Source organism: Callorhinchus milii, unplaced genomic scaffold, assembly GCF_018977255.1.
Source record: "Callorhinchus milii isolate IMCB2004 unplaced genomic scaffold, IMCB_Cmil_1.0 Scaffold1, whole genome shotgun sequence".
NCBI classification, from domain to species: domain Eukaryota; kingdom Metazoa; phylum Chordata; class Chondrichthyes; order Chimaeriformes; family Callorhinchidae; genus Callorhinchus; species Callorhinchus milii.
In genome coordinates, this window is record NW_024704742.1 from 116,285,906 (window position 1) to 116,307,520 (window position 21,615).

The window sequence follows — 21,615 nt, forward strand, 5'->3', positions numbered from 1 at the left end:
GATGTGGAGCAGACTGGAGCCAGAGGAACGGAGGGTATGGGCAGGTAGGTAGGGGAATAGTAGGATACTATCCCCTTGTAAGCGAAGAAACCTTGTAAGCGAGAGACCTGAGTTCGATTAACGGGAGGGCAAAACGTTGGGCAAATTTCCTTATTCCACACGCCTCTGTCTACCTTGCAGTAAGAACCCGGTTGTTAGTCAATTGGTGGATAGCTTTTCCAGGGGTAATAATTCCTTCAAAAAAATAATAATTTGGTTGCTCAATCCATGACTGTTTGTGAGACACTGCTGTGTGCAATTGGCTGCCGAGTTTCGCCCACAAAATATACAATCGATTCACTTTACAGTATATATTCTGAGAAGCGCTTTGAGACGCCTCAAAGACGTGATAATAATAATAATAATATTTACATTTGATACAGCGCCTTATCACGTCTTCTAGACCGCTCAAAGAGCTTCACAGAATGGACAGTAAAGTGAATTGACTGTGTATATGAGGGCGAAATGCGCACAGCAGTGTCCCACAAACAGTCATGGTTTGAAGTGACCAATTTTTTATTGTTTCATTTTCTTGAGGGATTATTATCAGGCTTGTGGAGTAAGGAAACTTGCCCAAGCTTTCAATGTGCTGGGAATCGAACCCAGGTCTCTCTCTTGCAAAGCGAGTGCTCTAACCACTGAGCTACAGGACTACACTATACAGGGCTTTATATCAAATTCAATTATTATTATTATAAAGCCTTATCACATCTTTCAGACATCTCAAAGCATTTCACAGAATATACTGTAAAGTGAATTGACTGTATATTTTGTGGGTGAAATTTTAAAATATTTGAGAGCCTCCCTAGTGATTCACAAGTTAGTGTACCATGTGGTGGTGGTGTAAACCATTCAGATACCATAGGTGGGGAACATTTATATAGTGCCCTGTATATAAATACACGTTGTTGAGGTTGATCCCATGCCCTTACTGAGCTAAAGCAGGATGGGAATTTGGCCTCAGATCCAAGAGATAGCAGAACCCACAGTTCTCTTCCTTATCACTATTCAGTGTCTCTGCTCCTTGGTAATGTGCAAGCACCTGAACCTTTGGTTGAGACAATGGATTTATAAAAGTGCTTAAACCTTGAAACCACCAGAAAATACTCTTGTGACGTCAACTGTTTTCTCTAGGGATTCCCCTGCACATCGTACCAATTTAAGATCTTAGGTCAGAGCAGAGCCTTGTGAGACAGCCTGATGTGCAGGTAATTGGTTCCCTGTAGAAATTCAGTTTGCATCACTGATGCTTTTCCTGGTGGGTACACCACTCAAGCCGTTTTACCCCCCATTACTTGGCTGGGATACCTCTATCCTGCCAGCACTCAGTATCCAGATTCACATAATAATAATAATAATAATAATCAATAATCCTTGCATTTGATATAGCACCTTATCAAATTGTTGAGACATCTCAAAGCACTTCACAGAATATACTGCAATAGCTGTTCTTAACGCTTAGAGAATAACAGCTACAAAATTAAGGCTGTATTTAAGAATTTGCCCAATTCTGTTCACACTGAAATGCTACATAAATAGAGTAAACCTAGACTTGACGAGTGATTTATCAAATGCAAATGCAAGGATTATTATTATTTGAAGCAGGGTATAGGCTTTATTTCCGACCTCTAATTCTCTCCCCTCTCCTGTCACATGGACCACTAAATACATGCATAGCACTGTTAGCTATTAGTTTTAATGTTATGGATACTCAAGAGCTTTTAAGAAACCATACTGCTTGGATTTATATACTGCAGAACTGCAACTTTACACTGATGAAAGAAAGATGGAATCATCTATCTATCTCTCAAGTTGATCTCAGGAGGTGGGCTCTAGTATGAATCACTTCACAATTGCATATCACATCCCAGTTTTATATTATGTTTTTGTAATAATTTGTACAGTGGTTAGTGACCTGCTTGTGGTGAATCCTGAAGTTGTCACCTGATTTGGGGCCAAGACACTTGTACTTGGCATTGGACGGTTGCAATTGACCTGACAATGGTATGGATCATCTGGTAATATATAAGATGCTATAAAATAGAATTTCTATTATACAAATTCCATGACTGCCCCAGGACAAAGATGATGGGATTGCCTAGTACACTGGTATTGTCAAAGCCCTTGAAATGGCCTGCAAATTTGCTGGGTGCCTGACTGCGTCCAGCATTGTTGTCACCCCTGAATAGAAAATAGCAATTGTCAAGGCAATCCACATGAGGGGATGAAAGTCAGATTCCAGGAACTCCAGACCGACGAGATTTTGGGTTAAAGTTTATACAAATCATAGTGAGTGAGAACATCAGAATCCCAGACATCGTTTGGCAACAGTGTAGAACCTCTGGGCTTGGACATGTGATCCTGCAGGTGTGCATTTATCTATAGCTGAATGCGTGCAACAACAAAAATGTTAGTATTTGCATTTGAAAGGCTGCGTTCGTTATATGATCATAAGACATTTCCTGCACCTGTGAGCTGGTATCCATGTGGTTTGGCATCAAATGCTGAATTGCTCAACCACCTTTCTGTTTGTGCAGCAATCTGAATTCTAGTACTAATGAATTGCTCCAGCTTTTGATTAAATAGTCTTTCACTAACTACTCTGGAGCACTCACCCATCTCCTCTTCTGGCATCTGTTTTTCCTTATTTGAATGGTCAACTAATGCCACTTTCAGCTTTCTGTGCCTGCCGCAGAGGAGAGTGCAGTACAAGATCAAATGCAAGGATTATTATTATTAAGTAGAGGTGTCTGGCAACATGCAAGTAATAATAAAACTTGTGGTTGATTTTGTTCCTTAACATGACAGAGAGGCATCTCAAAGCGCTTCACGGGTAATTTACAATGCATTTCTGTGAATTTCATAGGTGGATACGGCAGTCAACTCGCACACAACAATGTTCAACAAAGTTAATGACCAGTTTTATCTGGGGGTTTGTTGGTCAGGAGTACTTGGATTTATTCGTACCTTTCCCTGGAGAGAAATTCCAATTAGATTTAAGGGATGAAGGTATTCGGGAGTGTTTCAGAGGGTGTGGTTAATGCCTGACTGCCAACATTGGAATTAAGGCAACAAGCAACATGCAGCAGGTTTGGGTTAGCCAAGTGGAGGAACCGAGCAGATGAGGCTGGAGAAGATCACAGAGGTAAGGAGGGATAAGGGCATGAAAGGATTTGTAGGTGAGTAAGGATCTTGAAGTCATTCCGTTGGTAGACAAGGAGTCAGTGGAGTCTCACCAGGACAGGAGTGATAGTACTGACTAGCAGAGCTGCTCTTCCTGCGGCCAGTATGCTTAGTTTGGTCTGTCCATTCGTTCCACAGTGAACTATCCATGGATGCACTTTCTTGCAAAGTGACCCAGTTGAATTGCAAATGCACCATCATTTAGTGGCATTGTCACCACACTCGAAGGAGAATGCTTACTGCAGCTGCCAAGCATTTTGCTGACCAGCACTGTTGCCAATGGCAATCGGTGAACCGACAGTATGACAGGATGGTCACATACACTGAGTGGATGGATAACCCGCCAATTGCACTCTATATCACTGCCACGAACATCAGCAAAAGAGCAAGCTAAACGCAGCATAATTGCTGTGCCCTTGAGTGCATTTAATGGGAAAGAAACGCACAGGCGGGCGGCCTGGGGCAAGTTCCCACAATGATGAAATTGGCAAGGCTTAAGAAAGCTCATGAAATATTGGGCGTATGCAGAAATGCGTTTGATCTTTAAGCAAATTGAAAGAATGACGCTGAATGAAACAAAATACCCAAGACTGCCTGTAGCAAAAAAAACATTTTCATCTAATGTCTATTGTGAACAGCAGTAGCTTTAGTTCTAATAATTTGACATTTGTTTATTTGAGTGCCAGCTCTTTGTTGCTTATCCTCCATGTCTTGTTTATTTTTACCAGCATTTACTGTTAATCTAGATTTGTGTGCATGCTTATTAAAACATTTTACGTTGGCCTGAAAGAGGCTTTTTTGTAATTTGGGTTCTGAATAAAATCCCATTCTGCTGCTGCTTAAAAGAGCAGCATTTTGCACAAAACAAAGGTATTTCAAATAATAATTATTTATTAATTATTCAATCCACACTCAATCCACGACTGTGGGACACTTCTGTGCGCAATTGGCTGCTGCGTTTCTCCCACAAAACATTCAGTCAATTCACTTTGCAGTATATTCTGTGAAGTGCTTTGAGATGACTGAAAGACTTGATAAGGCGCGATATCAAACGCAAGGATTATTATTTTATTATTATTATTAAAACAAAGGTATTTGTACTGGTTTCAAGAGCACAGAGCAAAGCTGCAGAGTGGGTCGACACACAAATGCACCTGATATTTTCAACTTTCTGCTGGTGCAAATAAATAATGTGCATCCAAACATTTATATCATGTTAGACATGATGGAAATAACGCCCTGAAGAATAAAATATAGAGTTTATTGTGTTTTTAAAAGTGCTTTGAGGAGAATTCAGGTCTTTCATTAAATGGGATTCCATGTGGGTTAACATGCGGAACTGTTTGCTTAGGGAGGCATGAAAGCACATATAGTGTGGGCAGTTATAATGATAATCCTTCTTGCACTTGATATAGGGCCTTTCACATCAAGCAGAGGTCTCAAAATACTTCTCAGGATTTACTGTAATGTGTAGTGACCAGGTATTCTGTAGGCGAATGCTACTACTGCTTTCATCAGCAACACTTTTTTCTAACTCTATCACTCTGGACCTATTTCAATAATTTGTCTCAGAGCTGGCTTATATTTCCAAGTGAGTTGCTCAGTAGGGCTATAAAACGTTTTAAAAAAAAACTTGCCTTTTAAATAGCTTCTTCCCACAATGAAGCATCTCAAACTGCTTCACATGCTGAGTTGGTTTCAAGTGAGTGCTGTGACTATTCATTAGACGAACAAAACAACTAAGCTGTGCCAGCGATATTTCACAAACAGCAATGAAATAAATGGCCAAGTATAAACTGGAAGGAAGGAATAGTGGCTAGGACATGGGGAGAACTCTGCTGTATTTCAAAATAGTACCCTCAGCAGCACTTCAGTTCATCCACAGCACTCCTTCAATATTGCAATGAGCATTATAGCACCTAGATTATTATTATAAGATTAAATCCTGGGTTGGTCTTGAACATTACAAAGCCTTAGTATTAGGCACCAATATTGCATTCCCTAATTTATAGCTCATTAAATAGTCAGCTAATCTTTGCCATTAGTGTTTAATGAGGATGTCACATTTATTTGGCACATGGCACATTTATTTTACAGAAACATTAACAATAATACATACTGGGTAAGTGTAAGGTTTGGAATGTCACAGAGTCATAACACTAGCTCTATGATAAATTATTAAATGTTCATTTCGAGGCATTGATTCCTCCGAAGGAAATTCTCCAAATGAAGACCACCTTATTTGGAAAGAAAAGAAATTCACCTCCCATTTAGCTGTTAAAACACAAATACTCCCTCTGTGCTTCCGACAGTTCCTAATATTCAAACAATGTTATAACTGTCATACAGATGATTAAGTTTGATCTCCTGCTTCATATCGTGGAGTCCTGTAGCTCAGTGGTTAGAGCACTCGCTTTGCAAGTGAGAGACCTCAGTTCAATTCCCGGCAGGGCGAGACCTTGGGCAAGTTTCCTTACTCCACACGCCTAATAATAATCCCTCCGAAACCAAAAAATAATAAATTGGTCATATTCAATCTACGACTGTTTGTGGGACATTGCTGTGCGCAATTGGCTGCCACGTTCGCCCACAAATATACAGTCAATTCACTTTACAGTGTGTTCTGTAAAGCGCTTTGGGACGTCCTCCCGACGTGAAAAGCGCTATATCAAATGCAAGGATTATTATTATATTATATCTCAAGTTGGAGTCTAAACAGAATAGAAAGTTGGTGAATCATTATGTATGATCAGGTTCGATCTGGAGCTTTCCTTTCTATCACATATCTGAGTCTTCAGCCACTATGCCCCACATGCCTTCAGCCACTATGCTCCAAAACTCTGGAACTTTCTCCCTCAACCACTCCACCCTGCCCCTTCCCTCCCATTTTCAAATCCTGCCTAAAGACCTTTCTTTTTGAGCGTGCTTATGGTTACCTCCCCCCCTCCCTATCCCCCTGGCTCATTGTCAGACTCCACCACTGTGAAGCACTCTGGTAATGCTACCCCGCATGAAGGGAGCTATATTCCTGCAAGTTGTGAGTGGAAATTGTATTGCTCAATGTTCCCTGGAGCTGACACGATGGGCCTTTTGGTTCTTTTCTGTGCAGAAAATCTCATTCATTCATGTCTATGGAACTGTGGGGTCTAGTATTTGCTAAATACTCAATGTAATATTGTGATCTTATGTTCGGAATCAAAAATATACAGTACTTGGGTTGCCAAAATGTACACTCTAATAATTTATTCCAGTACAACATCGTAAGCATAACGATAAGAAAGTACAAATGCGACTAAAAAAATTAACTTTCTTTAAGTTGTACAGAACTCATTTCTTATATTAATAATCCTTGCATTTGATATAGCGCCTTATCACCTGTTTGAGACATCCAAAAGTACTTCACAGAATATACTGTGAAGTGATTGACAGTATATTTTGTGGGTGAAACGTGGCAGCCAATTGTGCACAACAGTGTCCTACAAATAGTCATGGATTGAAGTGACCAATTTTTTTTAATGGAATTATTACCCCTCGGAAAAGCGATTTGCCAATTGACTAACAACCAGGTTCCTACTTACTGCTAGGTAAACAGAGCTTGTGGAGTAAGGAAACTTGCCAAACATTTTGTCCTGCTGGAAATCAAGCCCAGGTCTCTCGCTAGTGAGCCGAGTGCTCTAACCACTCATCTATGGGACTCCACATTTCTTGTCCAAAGTCTCCCACTACCACCCTGACCAAAATAGATGCTCAGTAGCATGTTAATAATAATCCTTACATTCAATAGCGTGTGAGTTGAGACTGCAGAATGTTGTCGTGCAGGTGCAAAGTAGTTCTGTGCTTAGTAAGGCCACCCTTTTGTTCCAGTTATGCAAAACACAACAAGGCTACAGTAGAAAGAAAGCTACTTCGCCAAAGATTGTGTAATTGTTCAGAAGAAACTGCCCCCAGCTAAATTCTTGCTCTTGTAATCTCCTATTACATGAATGACAGGTTTAACTGAAGCCTTTCTGAAAATCATTTGCGTACCTTTAACTTAAAACAGCACAAACAAGCCAAACGACTAATGATTAAGTGCAGTATTTAATATGATTCTGTATAATGTACAGTAGCCTGGCCCATCATGACTTAACAATTGGAAAATTACACAATAGAATTGCAATTTTTTTTGCAGTTCCATCTGCTCATTACTTGGGTTTGAATAGATGCAACCTGTCATCCTTTAGGGATCAAATTAACTTCCACCGTCGATCATTCTTCTAAAAGCACACTGCAGTGTGAACCAGCTTATGTCTTTAACCAGATGGTTAAACTGCCTATAATAGGTCAAAAGGACACTGAAGCAAAATGTGTTATAATGTCCTTTTGTTATAATGTCCATTATAATGTTAATTAATGTTATAATTTAAAAAACTTTGTATTTGTATAACTAGATCAGAATGAAATGTCTTCTGTAGTAAATTCTTATCGTTTTGTTTATATGTTGCTGGCCATGTGTCTGAAAGAAACGTTAAAAGTTATCATTTTGGTAGAAAATGGATTTTGCATGTCTGCCTGACGTTTCTAAATTGGATGGATTATTTTCCCCTCATATCTGTGCAATGGTGCAAACAAGATTAAAATTGGAGTGTCCTATACTATTGTAAATATAATTAATTGTACTCTGTCTGGATATTCTTATTACAAAAACAGAAGTCGCTGGGAACACTCAGCAAGTCAGGCAGCATCTATGGAGAAAGGAAAGTGAGTCACCTCTTCGGGACCTTGACCCTTTGTCAGAACTGGGGCATGTTGGTAGGGAGAAGCTTTTAAGGGCTAACAGAGAAGGGGGAGGCAGGGCAAGGAAGACAAAGGAGAAAATGGGGTAGAGGACAAGGGATGATGGGTTAAAGAGGTGTTGATAATGCATAACAATGGCAGGGGGAATTGCAACAAAATAGCCAGACCAGAGAGAGAAAAGTTTATGTCTGGGACCCAGGTGATGTGATAATGGTCACAGCAGAGGGGGAAGGGGAAGGTGAGCTGTTATGGTCTGAAATTGTTGAAATCAATATTGAGGCCAGAGGGTTGTAAGGTCCCCAGCAGATGGATGAGGTGCTGTTCCTCAAGCTTGCGCTGTGGTAAAACACTAACTTGCCGTAACTTGCCTATTACTTTACCTTGGAAGAGCGTAGGAGTCCTGTAGCTCAGTGGTTAGAGCACTCGCTTTGCAAGCGAGAGATCTGAGTTCAATTCCAGGCAGGGCGAAACCTTGGGCAAGTTTCCTTACTCCACACAGAGCCTAATAATAATCCCTCCAAAAAACCCAAAACAATAATAAATTGGTCATTTTCAATCTACGACTGTTTGTGGGACATTGCTGTGCGCAATTGGCTGCCGCGTTCGCCCACAAATATACAGTCAATTCACTTTACAGTATATTCTGTGAAGCGCTTTGGGACGTCCTCCCGACGTGAAAAGCGCTATATCAAATGCAAGGTTAAAAAAAGGAGACCATGGCTGGAGACGTCAGAGTGCGAGTGGAAGGGCGAGTTGAAATGGCAAGAAACCGGAAGCTCAGGGTTGTGCTTGCGGACAGAATGAAGGTGTTGTGTAAATCAATCACCCAATCTGCGTTTGGTCTCCCCGATGCAGAAGAGACCAAATCGTGAGCAGCGAATGCAGTAAACTATATTGGTGGTAGTACACGTAAATCGCTGTCTCACTTGAAAACTGTGTTTGAGGCCCTGGACAGCGGGGTGGGAGGAGGTGACAGGGCAGGTATTGCATCTCCTGGGCTGGCATGGGAAGGTACCGGGGGGAGGAGAGCAACTATTGATGGTGATGGAGGAATGAACCAGGGAGTTGTGGAGGGAATGAACCCTTTAGAATGCTGAGAGGGGAGGGAAAGATTTCCCCCACTTTGTTTTGCATTATTGACATCTTTCTATCACATCATTCCCTGTCCTTTACCCCATTTTCTCCTTTGTCTTCCTTGCCCTGCCTCCCCTCTCTCTGTTAACCCTTAAAAGCCTCTCCCTCCCAACATGCCCCAGTTTTGACGAAGGTCGTGGACCCGAAACGTTAACGTTTCCTCTCTCCATAGATGCTGCCTGACCTGCTGAGTGTTCCCAGCAAATTCTGTTTTTGCTTCAGATTTCCAACATCTGCAGTATTTTGCTTTTTGGACATTCCTATTATTCATTTTATTTGTACTAATTTTTCTCCTCCAATCTCTGTCCTCCTCTCACGAAGGTGCTTTTCTTCTCCGCCCCCCCCCCAACTCCCTTTGCCTCCTGGTGGCATATTATCAGGGTGTGGTATTTCTCCTATTGAAAGTGGTTGTTGGCAGCCTATATGATCATGGGGGACATCGTAGCCAAGCCTGAGGATTGCTCAATGTACCTGAGTTCAGTTCCAGACAGGGCGAAACCTTGGGCAAGTTTCCTTACTCCACACGCCTAATAATAATCCCTCCAAAACAAAAAACAATAATAAATTGGTCATTTTCAATCTATGACTGTTTGTGGGACATTGCTGTGCGCAATTGGCTGCCGCGTTCACCCACAAATATACAGTCAATTCACTTTACCGTATATTCTGTGAAGCGCTTTGGGACATCTAGAAGACGTGAAAAGCGCTATATTAAATGCAAGGATTATTATTATTATTACACGTACGTATTCTTGCCAAGTTGAAACAGACGGAGATTTAGCTATTGCAAAATATTCCTGTAATCTGAGTGTCTGGTGACAGTTTATTCAACTGATGGACTTTGGGTTGTGAGAGCTATATACTTTGTGATTAACTAGGTTGTAAAATTGCTTAAATGCTCTTCATGTTTTGAGTATATATTTAAGACTAGGTGTGTTCTCAGTATATTTCCAATGACCCATTAGGTCATGGCAGAGCTATAATTGAGTATTTTAGGATCTAATTCATGATCTACCCTTGTAACATATAAACACAGGCCTTGACTTTACATTATGATTATAGGTTTCATTGCACGACTGTTAAGATGAATCACTTCTGTAAGACAGACTGGTGAATAAATCAGCACCTGTTTGTGGATGTGTTAATCGCGATGCCAACGACAACTGGAGAATGCTAAATTGTTTAATCTGCAAAAATGTTTAATCTAACGTGTAGTGATGGTACAGGAGCCTATGTTTGTGCTTCCTACTGTATCAGATGTTTTGATTTGACATCTTCTATCCTTGAGGCCTGCCAAAATCAGATTGAAAATTGCAGGATTCAGGTCAGTCTTGTTCTGCATTTTGTATTCTAGAGAAGTGTATTGACACAGCTCCATTCAATTCATTTCTGACCTTTAACCGCCTGTAGCAAGGAATGAGATTATCACCCACCCTGGTGAAAATGTGCTGCTGTGTTTTGTACCACTAACTCAGAATTTCAAAGGGTTCCATTTCACTAGATCAACACGAGCAAAATAAGTTCAATGTTTAAACATAGCAAAATAAGTTCAATGACTAATGTTTTAAGAATTAATGGAAATCATTTACCACAAGGAGCCAACTCAGTGTTCACATGATACATTAGTCATAGTAGTCATTCTACTTAGCTGAGAGCTTCTGAGTAAGTGTTTTAAACTTGATCATTGCACTTTAAGTCACTGTACATTTTTTTTTCATCATTTGCTTTCCATTTTTTTCTCTCTAAATACATTTATTTGAATAAAGAATAAATGACCTTGCATGGTTTGCACTGAATAACTTCTTGCATGTTGTAGCCTGAACCATTACAGCAGCTTATTCTGTTTGTTGTTATTGGCCTGAACCACTGTATTACTGTTGTTTCTGGATTGTAAACCAGTGGGTGAGATCAAGCTGGCTTGCTCCTCCATGCTTTCCTCAAAGCTCTGGGGTCAGGAATCTTGTTGCACAAACTGAAATAGGATGGATTTTTTTCAGCTCCTATTTGATCAACATGGAGTGGGAAGTATAAATTGGACATCCAGTTCCATGCCACTTATGCTCCTGGGAACAAAGTGTTTCTGTTTCCAGCAGAATAAAACAGCATTAGATTCATAATATTATGCAGACCCTACTTTAAATGGTAAGGGGAAGATAGTCTTCTGAAATTAAATCTATTTTGATACAAGCACTGGGAATAAGTGAACAAGGTCTTTGAACATTAGGCTATAACTAATGTGGAAAGAACTTCCATTAATGCTTCAGGTTATGTGAATCTTAATCTGCATACAGAAAATGAGGGCAGAAAGTTAACCCCAGTAATATTATCAGAACAATAACTTGTGTGCTATGAGCCAGGAATATCAGCTCTTGAGTATGGGCAGCATTTATAACACATTGTGTAAAAGCTGGTGATATTTCTACAGTTGTATGTCTGGAAATTGCTGTTCATCAGAATTAACATGAGAAATGACCTTACAAAGAAGAATCCATACTGGATTTGGTGGTGAAATGAGTTTTTCAACCCACGTAACTTCACAGATCTAGAGATAGCTTTTAAAGTTCAATTTCTTGGTTATTGAAATGGCATAGTACCCAACAGCTAACCATTTCTGCAATGCACAAAAAGCATCTAACCACAGGCAGGAATAACAAAGAGTTTGGTTCCTATTTGAAGTATTTCCTCCTTTCCTCCCCCCACCTTCCCCTAACCAAACAAAAATCAAAATAACAAACCAATCTATTTTAAAAATATTCCTGAGATAGAACACAAAGATTTTGTTTGAGTGTGAAGTTTCAAAATGTTTCTTAGAATTGCGTAAATCCTCATTGAACAATCACACCCCATTTATAGTGGCAAACAGAAGTCAGATTCAGTCAGAAATGCTGCTCTGTTTGCCGCTATGAAGTGTCACTAGTTCTGAATGGGAACTTAAACCGAAGCGTACGTGAAAGGCCAGGAATGCATATGGACAGATTTTAGTGGTGTAAACAAGTAGAAGGCTATTATAATAATTATAAGCCCTGCATTTGATAAAGACCCTTATTACGTCATAAGGATGACTCAAAATGCTTCAAAGAAATTAACTGCAAAATGTGATTGTGTATTTATAGGTGATCATTTCTCCTGTCTGTCTCTTTCCCTTCCCCCCCATTATTAATATAATACACTACAACATCAATGTTATTCTCCTTCCCTGCCATTTCTGATTTGATTGCTTGCTGGCAGTTGAAACCAATTACAGTACAAGTTGTCTGATCATCTGTCTCTACTTGTTGTGCGATTTATACATGTTCATTACACTTAAAAGCAACAAACCAGGCAGGCGGAATACAGCTAGCTGCCCAGCAGTGTAAACAGCAGCAAAAGAGAAAAAAAGCATTTCATATACTGGAGATCAGAAAATAAAGCATTAAATGCTGGAAATCAGATGGTGGCTAGGTTGGTTGCATATCTGTTTAATTTCAGGGTAAATGGAGCAGCTCCATTAATTTGTCCAGTTTTCAGACTGTATCTGAGCATAAATAGAGCATTCAATGTTCTGCTCACACATTTGGCCCAGACACCAGATAAAGGGCAAGCAACTTACAGAGTGGCAAAACCAGAGTAGCCAGAGCAGCATGTGATTTTAATGGATTTAATAAATAATTTGCTTCTTGATGTGCTGGACCAGCCGATGCCTTTGTTTTGTGCTTCACAAAGGCTCATATCCCATTTGCCCCGTTGCTTTGCTGCCAAATACTTCCTGAAAATTAATGCAAAAGCAGCCAAGCAAAAGAAGCAATGCCATTGTCCGAGGAAATGGTGTTGTCTGCAACTTTTTTCTAGTGCAGGGCTAAGTTTCTTAGCTTCAATGAGGGAATGAATGAACCATATACACTATCACGTTGAAGTATGCTTTTGCTCCTACTGGGCTGCCCGATACCTTCCTCGAACAACAGGCAATGCCAAGTAGTGGTGTTAGCAAATTTAAAAGCTGTGCACGTGCATGGAGGGAGAAGTAATTCAGACTCATCAATCCATTAGGAGTTTGCCAATAAAAGTCACTAGAACCTTTTTTTTGATCAGCGGAGTATCTTGACACATGTGGAAACCCATCACCATGCTTAACAGTATCCAAACCAAGCAGATTTCCATGCATTCCACCTGAAATATATTGGAATGGAATGTGAACTCTCTCACCCTGGAGGGACATGTCCTGCTTACCTAATTCCTGCTTAACTAATTTTTTTTCACTAAAACCTTTATTCGTTTTTATCTTATCCTAGGTTCAATTCCAGGCAGGACCAAACCTTGGGCAAGTTTCCTTACTCCACACGCCTAATAATAATCCCTCCAAAAAACAAAATAATAATAAATTGGTCATTTTCAATCCACGACTGTTTGTGGGACACTGCTGTGCGCAATTGGCTGCTGCGTTTTGCCCACAAATATACAGTCAATTCACTTTACAGTGTATTCTGTGAAGTGCTTTGAGATGTCGAGAAGACGTGAAAAGCGCTATATTAAATGCAAGGATTATTATTATTTTATTATTCTTAATTCTCAAAATATATCTCTGCAATTCTGTCCACACACATGGTGGCACAATGTTAACCTCGATAGAATGTGTTAAAAGTGTTGACCTCTGGCCATTTGCTGTAATTATTTGGGGGGTAATTTACATGTAGTGGAACGAAGCAAGATGAAAGGTACTGTGCAGGAGGAGTCCAAAGCTTCTATATTACAATGACACTCTATCATAATCCGATTCTCCACAGAGCCTGTGGCACTCTTTGACAGTAACATTTGTACTGTCTCGCAACCTATTGCAATGGCCTCTCTGAATAATAATAATCCTTGCATTTGATATAGTGCTTTTCACGTCTTCTAGACGTCTCAAAGCGCTTCACAGAATAGACTGTAAAGTGAAATTGACCGTATATTTGTGGGCGAAACGCGGCAGCCAATTACGCACAGCAGTGTCCCACAAACAGTTGTGGATTGAAAATGACCAATGTATTATTGTTTTGTTTTGGAGGGATTATTATTAGGCGTGTGGAGTAAGGAAACTTGCCCAAGGTTTCGCCCTGTCTGGAATTGAACCCAGGTGTCTCTCTTGCAAGGCGAGTGCTCTAACCACTGAGCTACACTTGACAGCACATTTGAGGTGCTTCAAGATTTTACCCTATGTGAAAGGTGTTTTTTTTGTTGATATCCTGTGCTGCAGATTGGTCAATAAATAATAATAATATTCCTTGCATTAGTATTATTATTCTAGATGCGTTACAGTTCAAGCTAATTTGTCCCTTTGAGTTGAATGAGTTGGCAATTTGGATTCTTACATGCATCACCTGTGGTGAAGAGCAGGGGCAATGACTTTCAATGTTTTGACTTGTGTTTCACATGTTAAATGTAACAGCATGAAGCAACATCCTACCTCCTTAAACCACCTGGAGCTGGGTGCATTCCCTCTCCTCACCACACACACACACGCAAAACCGTCAGGTTCGCTACCTAATCCTCTGCCTTGTAAGCTACAATTAGACCATTTTATAGCATAAGGTCCTTTTTCTCACTAGAACACCAGCAATTGAATGAACAGTTATCCACCATGAAGCCGTCTCCCTCTATTCTCACACTGTAAGCACAGACATCTGTGCGAGAAGGCCTGCCAGCATACACCCCACTTTTAGTTAATTATCCCAGACTGCTCCAGTTGGTAACTGATGTTTGCTGTTAGAATAAGTGTATACATATGGTACCTATCCTATTGTTAAACTCGTATAGTTACCTTATAATGAGTCTGAAAATGGTCTCCATAAGCAAGAAGCTGCTTCCAATTCTAATCCTCAACCATGTAATGAGTACACTTTGCATCATAACCTTTGAAACACGGATGCTAATAAATGCATCCAGGATCTTTACACTTTGAAGCAGTGTTAGATTGTACCTTTGTACAGTTTTGATTTCACAAAATGTACTGCAAAAATGTTAATACATTTACGTTTAGCACTGAACTGTATTAGATTAAGAGTATCTACCTTTCCATCTCTTGGAACTGCATTACAACTTGAAGTTTTAAACTTATATTTTTGGTTCATTGTTTCACATTCCATTTGGGTTGAGATGACCTGCTAGGGTTTATATCTAAGGCATTTGATGTTCCCATACCTGCTTTATATGTGTGGTGAGGTTTTATTACTATGTGAACCAAACAAAAATCTTACATTAGCCCTTTACACAGTCTTATGTAAACCTCTTGGAGCTCCAGACATCTCCAGTATCGAGCAGAGGGACTTTTCACACCAAAATCTTATCAGAGTAAATAGATCTGCAGCTATTGATTCTTGTGAATTGTCATTTTATGTGCATTTGCATTAGAATTGTATACAATTGTAATATACATGCTTTGGTTCAGAATAAAGATTGCTATATTATACGTGGCAATATTCCAAAAAAGCATTCCATTCCTTAAATATCCCCTGATTTCAAGAATATGCTTTCTCCCTCAGGCTTTTCAAAATGAAACTGCTGCCATCTTTAAAATTTTATGAGGAGCTCAATTCCTGTTAAATGAACGTTTTGTGCTTTTAAAATGATTTGAGTCAATGCCTGGCAAGGAAGCACAAAATCCACTTTTGTAGTGGCTCAGTTAAAGGCTTTACTGGAGTCCTGTAGCTCAGTGGTTAGAGCATTCGCCTCACAAGCGAGAGAGCTGGGTTCCCAGCAGGGTGAAATGTTGGGCAAGTTTCCTTACTCCACACGCCTCTGTTACCTAGCAGTAAGTAAGAACTTGGCTGTTAGTCGATTAGCGGATCGCTTTTCTGGGGATAATAATTCCTTAAAAAAGAATAAATTGGTCACTTCAATCCATGACTGTTTGTAGAACGCTGCTGTGTGCAATTGTCTGCCACGCTTCGCCCACAAAATATACAGTCAATTCACTTTACAGTATATTCTGTGAAGCACTTTTAGACATCTCAAAGCCTTGATAAGGCGCTATATCAGATGCAAGGATTATTGTTACTCACTGATCCTAGTGGGTTTAAAAGAAAAGCATGAGGATCAGAAAAGTTGTTAACTGGGTGCTGATTGAGAAGCAATAATAATAATAATAATAATAATAATCCTTGCATTTGATATAGCGCTTTTCACGTCGGGAGGACGTCCCAAAGCGCTTCACAGAATACACTGTAAAGTGAATTGACTGTATATTTGTGGGCAAACGCGGCAGCCAATTGCGCACAGCAATCTCCCACAAACAGTCGTAGATTGAAAATGACCAATTTATTATTGTTTTTAGTTTTGGAGGGATTATTATTAGGCGTGTGGAGTAAGGAAACTTGCCCAAGGTTTCGCCCTCTGCCTGGAATTGAACTCAGGTCTCTCGCTTGCAAAGCGAGTGCTCTAACCACTGAGCCACAGGACTCCACAATGTGGTCAGGGACACCACAATTTTCACCTTTATATAATTATACCAACAGGAATCTGCACAGCACAGTGGTCAGCAATCCAGCAATGGAAAATGATAGAGATTGATGGTGAACTGCTGCTTAATGATGTCGGAAACACAAGTTATTGATACAGTATTGGCTTTGTGCCATTCTATGGATGAAACTTTAAACCGTGGGCTTATCTGCCTGTTAGATGAAGGTTATGGCTCCATGGCACTATTCAAAAAGAAAAGGGAGTTTCTCCTGGGTAACAATCACCCAGATGAAATTTGTCATTTGTGGGATTTTGCTTTGTGCAAATTGGCTACAGTATTCACCTACAAAAAGAGTCTCTTTACACTTTCCAGAAACTTTGTGGAATGCTTTGAGATGTTCGTGACGTTATAGGTGCTGTATCAAATGGAAATTATTAGTCATAGTATTGTGCTTTGGGGGCAGAATGATTTAAAGCCACCATTACCTGATTTGATAGTCCACAAAGATATAACATCTACCATGTAAGATATCTTTTCATCTTCTTAAAATTGTAATCACATGTTTAGCACAAATTCTGTAACGAAACCATTTGTATGATCAGTATATCAGCAGTAATATTGTAGAAGTGGTTATCTTTCAATGTCTAGTTATACTGACCTATTGAGAATTGAATTAGTACTCATGTTTCTGTAAAAATCCCAGTGCTTACACATATTACCAACAGTTAAACTTCACACACTGTTTCTCCTGTCTATGCTCACAATCCGCTATACCCTGTTGTTATTTGCCCACACAACATACAGTCAGTTCACTTTACAGTATACACTGTGAAGCACTTTGAGACGTCTCAAAGACATGATAAGCCGCTATATCAAATGCAAAGATTATTATTATTGTATACCATCAAAAATTGGGATTGATCCCCACTCTTCTCTATTGCTGCCTCTCTCACACGCAAACATACACACTCAGGGAGGGTTATAGCTGCTGCTAGCCCTCTGCTTTCTGTTAGTTTTCTTTCCTTTTCACAACGGAGGTTTGCAAATTGCAGCTGTTTACTTTTTCATCATAAGGTAAGCATGACAGCTCTTTTGCTATGGAATTAAAATGTAACTATTAACTGTCCTATCAGCTTTCACTTAAGACTGGTATAACAAAGAAGAGAATACTTGTATGAATTATGTGAACAATTAGGTACTTTGCAGTCATCTCTTTGGGTCAAGCTTTTAAGCAGGTCCAGTAACAGAGATTCTTATTGCAAGTGCACCGATAGCTTCAGTCATTGGAGTTATCTTCCCTGACTTTATGTCTGATTTCATTATTCAATCTGCACTGAAGGGTGAAGCCTCATTTCTGTAAAGGTCTATGAGCCTGGAACTTCTGACATGCAGTGACTGAGCATTGCACATCAGAAAGCTCAAGTTTATATAGCTACCTCTTTGAATACTGAGACATAATGATTAAGACACAGACTCTACAAACAGGGAATAGGAGCGAGATAAACCAATTTTCTGTGAGTGGCCACTACAAATCTTAACCATTGTGAGTTAGAATGAGTTAGTGCAACTCTTTAATGGCAAGAATTTGATTCTGAGGATAGATCACAAAGAATTGACGTCTCCTGCCTTACCATTCAGTGTTTCAATTAAACACACTATTAAGGGAGTTCACTTTTGTTTTATGGGTATCGATCACCAATCAACGACTCAATGAATGATGCCTGCTTGAAGTGCTGTTTAATAGGATCTGAGTTTGAAGAGGATTTTTTAGATTTAAAGAGGGACTTTTCCCTCATTTCTGCAGTATACTAGTGAACTTGTAATAATAATAACAATTTAAGCATTTAGTATAGCACTTTTCACATCGGAAGGATGGAGTGGATAGTGCCTGTGTATTTGTAGGCAAACGTGGCACACAGCAATATTCCACAAAAGTCAAGAACTAATGAGCAATTTTTTGGGGGGACTGTTGACCAGGACACCAGATGAAATGCCCTCTCTTTTCGAATAGTGCCTTTACATCCACTTGGACAGACAGATGGGACCTTGGCTTAATGTCTGTTCTGATGGATGACACCTTTGACAATGCAGCACATCCTCAGACACAGGAGTATCAGTCTAGATAATTGAGTTTCAAGTCCCAATGTGGGGCTTGAACTTTAGATTGGAGTGCAGTTCACTTCAGGGCTAATGCAAAATATCAATAGCCAAATTTTTGATTCCTTCAAAAATGGTAATTTTAACATTTCAGAGTGAGATATCTTGACAACGTGATAAGATGCTATATCAAATGTAAGGATTATTATTCTTATCTCCATTGATTGTGTTTGTGTATTGTATGTTTATAGCACTGTATTAATTAAACTCGCTCTGTTAATAAACAAATTTTCTAATGCCTGCATCAAGAATACAATGTCCTTCTAAGTCGATGTTGTTAGATTAAGTAGGGATATGTTGAGCAATAATAATAATCCTTGCATTTGATATAGCGCCTTATCACATCATTGAGACAATAACAACAACAAAATTACATTTATATAGCGCCTTTCACATCGGGAGGATGTCCCATGGCGCTGGACAATCAGCGTTTCGAACCCAAGCTGGGGATCAGAGCGTTTGGGGGTCAGGATTGGAAAGGGTGGGGGCCAGGGGGAGAAGGAAAGTGACTGGGCACAGTCAAAGAGGAGGGTCTTGAGATGGGTCTTGAATGAGGCAAGGGAGGGAGTGAAGTGGAGGGACTGTGGGATGGAGTTCCAGAGGGTGGGGGCAGAGTGGCAGCAGGGATAGGAGGTTGCAGAGGTAGGGTGGAGCAAGACCATGGAGGGCTTTGAAGGTGAGGAGCAGGATCTTGAACTGTGTCCTCTGTGTGATGGGAACCCAGTGGAGTCGAGTGAGGATGGGGGTGATAGGGTCACGGAGCCTGGTGCACGAGAGGACGCAGGCTGCAGAGTTCTTGATGATCTGCAGCCTATGGAGGGAGGAGTTGTGGAGGCCGACAAGCAGGGGCTTTGCATAGTCGAGTCTAGATGTTATGAATGTGTGTATGAAGATTTCGGCGTCCTGCAGTGTGAGACAGTGGCGGAGCCGAGCGAGATTGCGGAGGTGGGGAAAGGTGGTGCAGGACATGGCACGGATGTGGGGTACGAAGGACAGTCTCAGTGCTTCACAGAATATACTGTAAAGTGAATTGACTGTGTATATTGTGGGCAAAACCTAGCAATGATCACACTGTTACCCGCTGGTGAAAGAAGTGTTACCTAAATAGGGTGCAGTTCTACTTCATTATGTCAATTGTGATCACGCTTTATTCTAAGAAAAGTTCTTGAAAGCTTTTACAGTTTCTAACAGTGACTCAGAATGTAGAGTTTCTCTGAGTCACCTTTTCACCTTGGAAAGGAACACCGAAAGCAGGATCTTTTACAAGAGCATTCCTGGAGTTTCATTTCTACCCCATAGAGCCCTATCTAAGGGTCCAGATCGGGTTGCGATGCAGGGTACATATAAATGCAACCATTTTTGCTTATATATCACTTGGTGCCACTGTGTAGATGTTATGTGCATCTATTTTAAAATAAGATATTTTTCTCTCTTTTAGTTTCTTGTGACCAACTTAACTATGCAAAGGAGGTGCTTTCAGCCAAGGATATTCTCAAAGAAGAGGATGCTTCTAAAGCCACTGGTTTCACCACTCGTATGTTACCAGAGCATCCAAGTCTGATAGTTTATCCAAGTGAGTAACTGCTTCAGGACAAGTGTCTCACCTCTGTTCAATATTACTTCCAAATGCCTAGTTGGGATTAAATTTACTCTTTGAGGTATCGCTGGCTGATTGTAGATTGCCTACTCTATTTGCCCTGTAGATTCTTCCATAATTATATTTTCAAAGCTGTCCTATTCAATATACTGCATTCCAGATAATTTAAAATGGGGCACTGTGAGGTGTAAAGTAACAATGCATCTCTAAAAGGGGATCCCAGTATTTATTAAACTTTTCTCTCTCCTTACCCAGATATGAACAGCGACGAAGTAGCCTGGTTTGCCCACCAGCCATCTACAAGTATTCTTCTTCTGGGGCCTTCACAGTCACAACGTGAGACACAGCTCTTAGAGGAGTCGTCTGTTCCACAGGAAGCCAAAAATGGACCAAAAGAAGGGGCTGAGGAGGAGAAGGAGGATGATGAAGAGAACATAATCTATTTCTAACTGTCCCACCACATTAGCACTTTCAAGAAAAACTGGAACATATGGCAACCTTGACCTCTTGGGTCAATACATATTCAACTAAATGTTAAGTGTGGCAGTTAATTCTTTACTCAGCATTTGTAGATCCAGATATGCTTATGAACCTTGCCGTTTCATGCATTTTTTCACATCTCAGTTTAGCGATAACATTGTGAGATATTAAATAATATATCATCTACCACACCAGCCAAAGCAGAACTTTAAAACACAAAAAGCCGCATGTGACATTCTGTCTTCTAATTTGTACGTTTCAAGGGCAGTTTTTGATATTTTATCTTCGGTTCTTAAATTATTAATTGCAGTAATCTAACTTTCTTTGATCAAAGTTCCAGTTTTAAGATTAGACACTACCTCCCTCGTACAGTTTAAACTTCAGTTCCCAGGGTCACACTGCCCTCCCACATTTCAGGTTTTAGTTTTTCTCCCATCCAATCTACTACCTATATTAAAACTGTTTGGCACAACTCCTCACTACCTTGAGATCACAAGAACTGACTTGCAATTGATTTGATTTCCCCACCCCCATATGGCTCCCAAGTTTTGCCTAAAAAATGCAGTCATACACTTTACAGTAATCACAGTGAAGTGATTTGAGACATCCCAACAGCATGATAAAGCACTATATCAAATGCAAGGATTATTATTATTATCCCCATCATAAATACTGCATAGTTTATTTTCTATTGGAAATCTTGAAAGTTTTTATTTTATGTCTTTGGCTCAGTTAATCTATCTATCTGCAGCATCCTTGCACATCCATGACTGCCATGTATGATGTGTTCCTTGATGATCCTAACCTCTATAGCACCCTGATGTTAGTGTGGCATTTG

General features: G+C 40.1%; 1 protein-coding gene across 1 annotated transcript in view; it reads left to right on the forward strand.

The window, feature by feature from the left end:
• arhgef28a (Rho guanine nucleotide exchange factor (GEF) 28a) overlaps positions 1-21,392 on the forward strand; it is a 105,483-nt gene extending 84,091 nt beyond the window's left edge. The window contains exons 27-28 of the mRNA XM_042331699.1: positions 20,139-20,273; positions 20,553-21,392. Coding sequence (XP_042187633.1) covers positions 20,139-20,273; positions 20,553-20,746 — 329 coding nt within the window. The 3' untranslated portion in view covers positions 20,747-21,392. The remainder of the gene's footprint in view (positions 1-20,138; positions 20,274-20,552) is intronic.
• Positions 21,393-21,615: the final 223 nt, after the last annotated feature.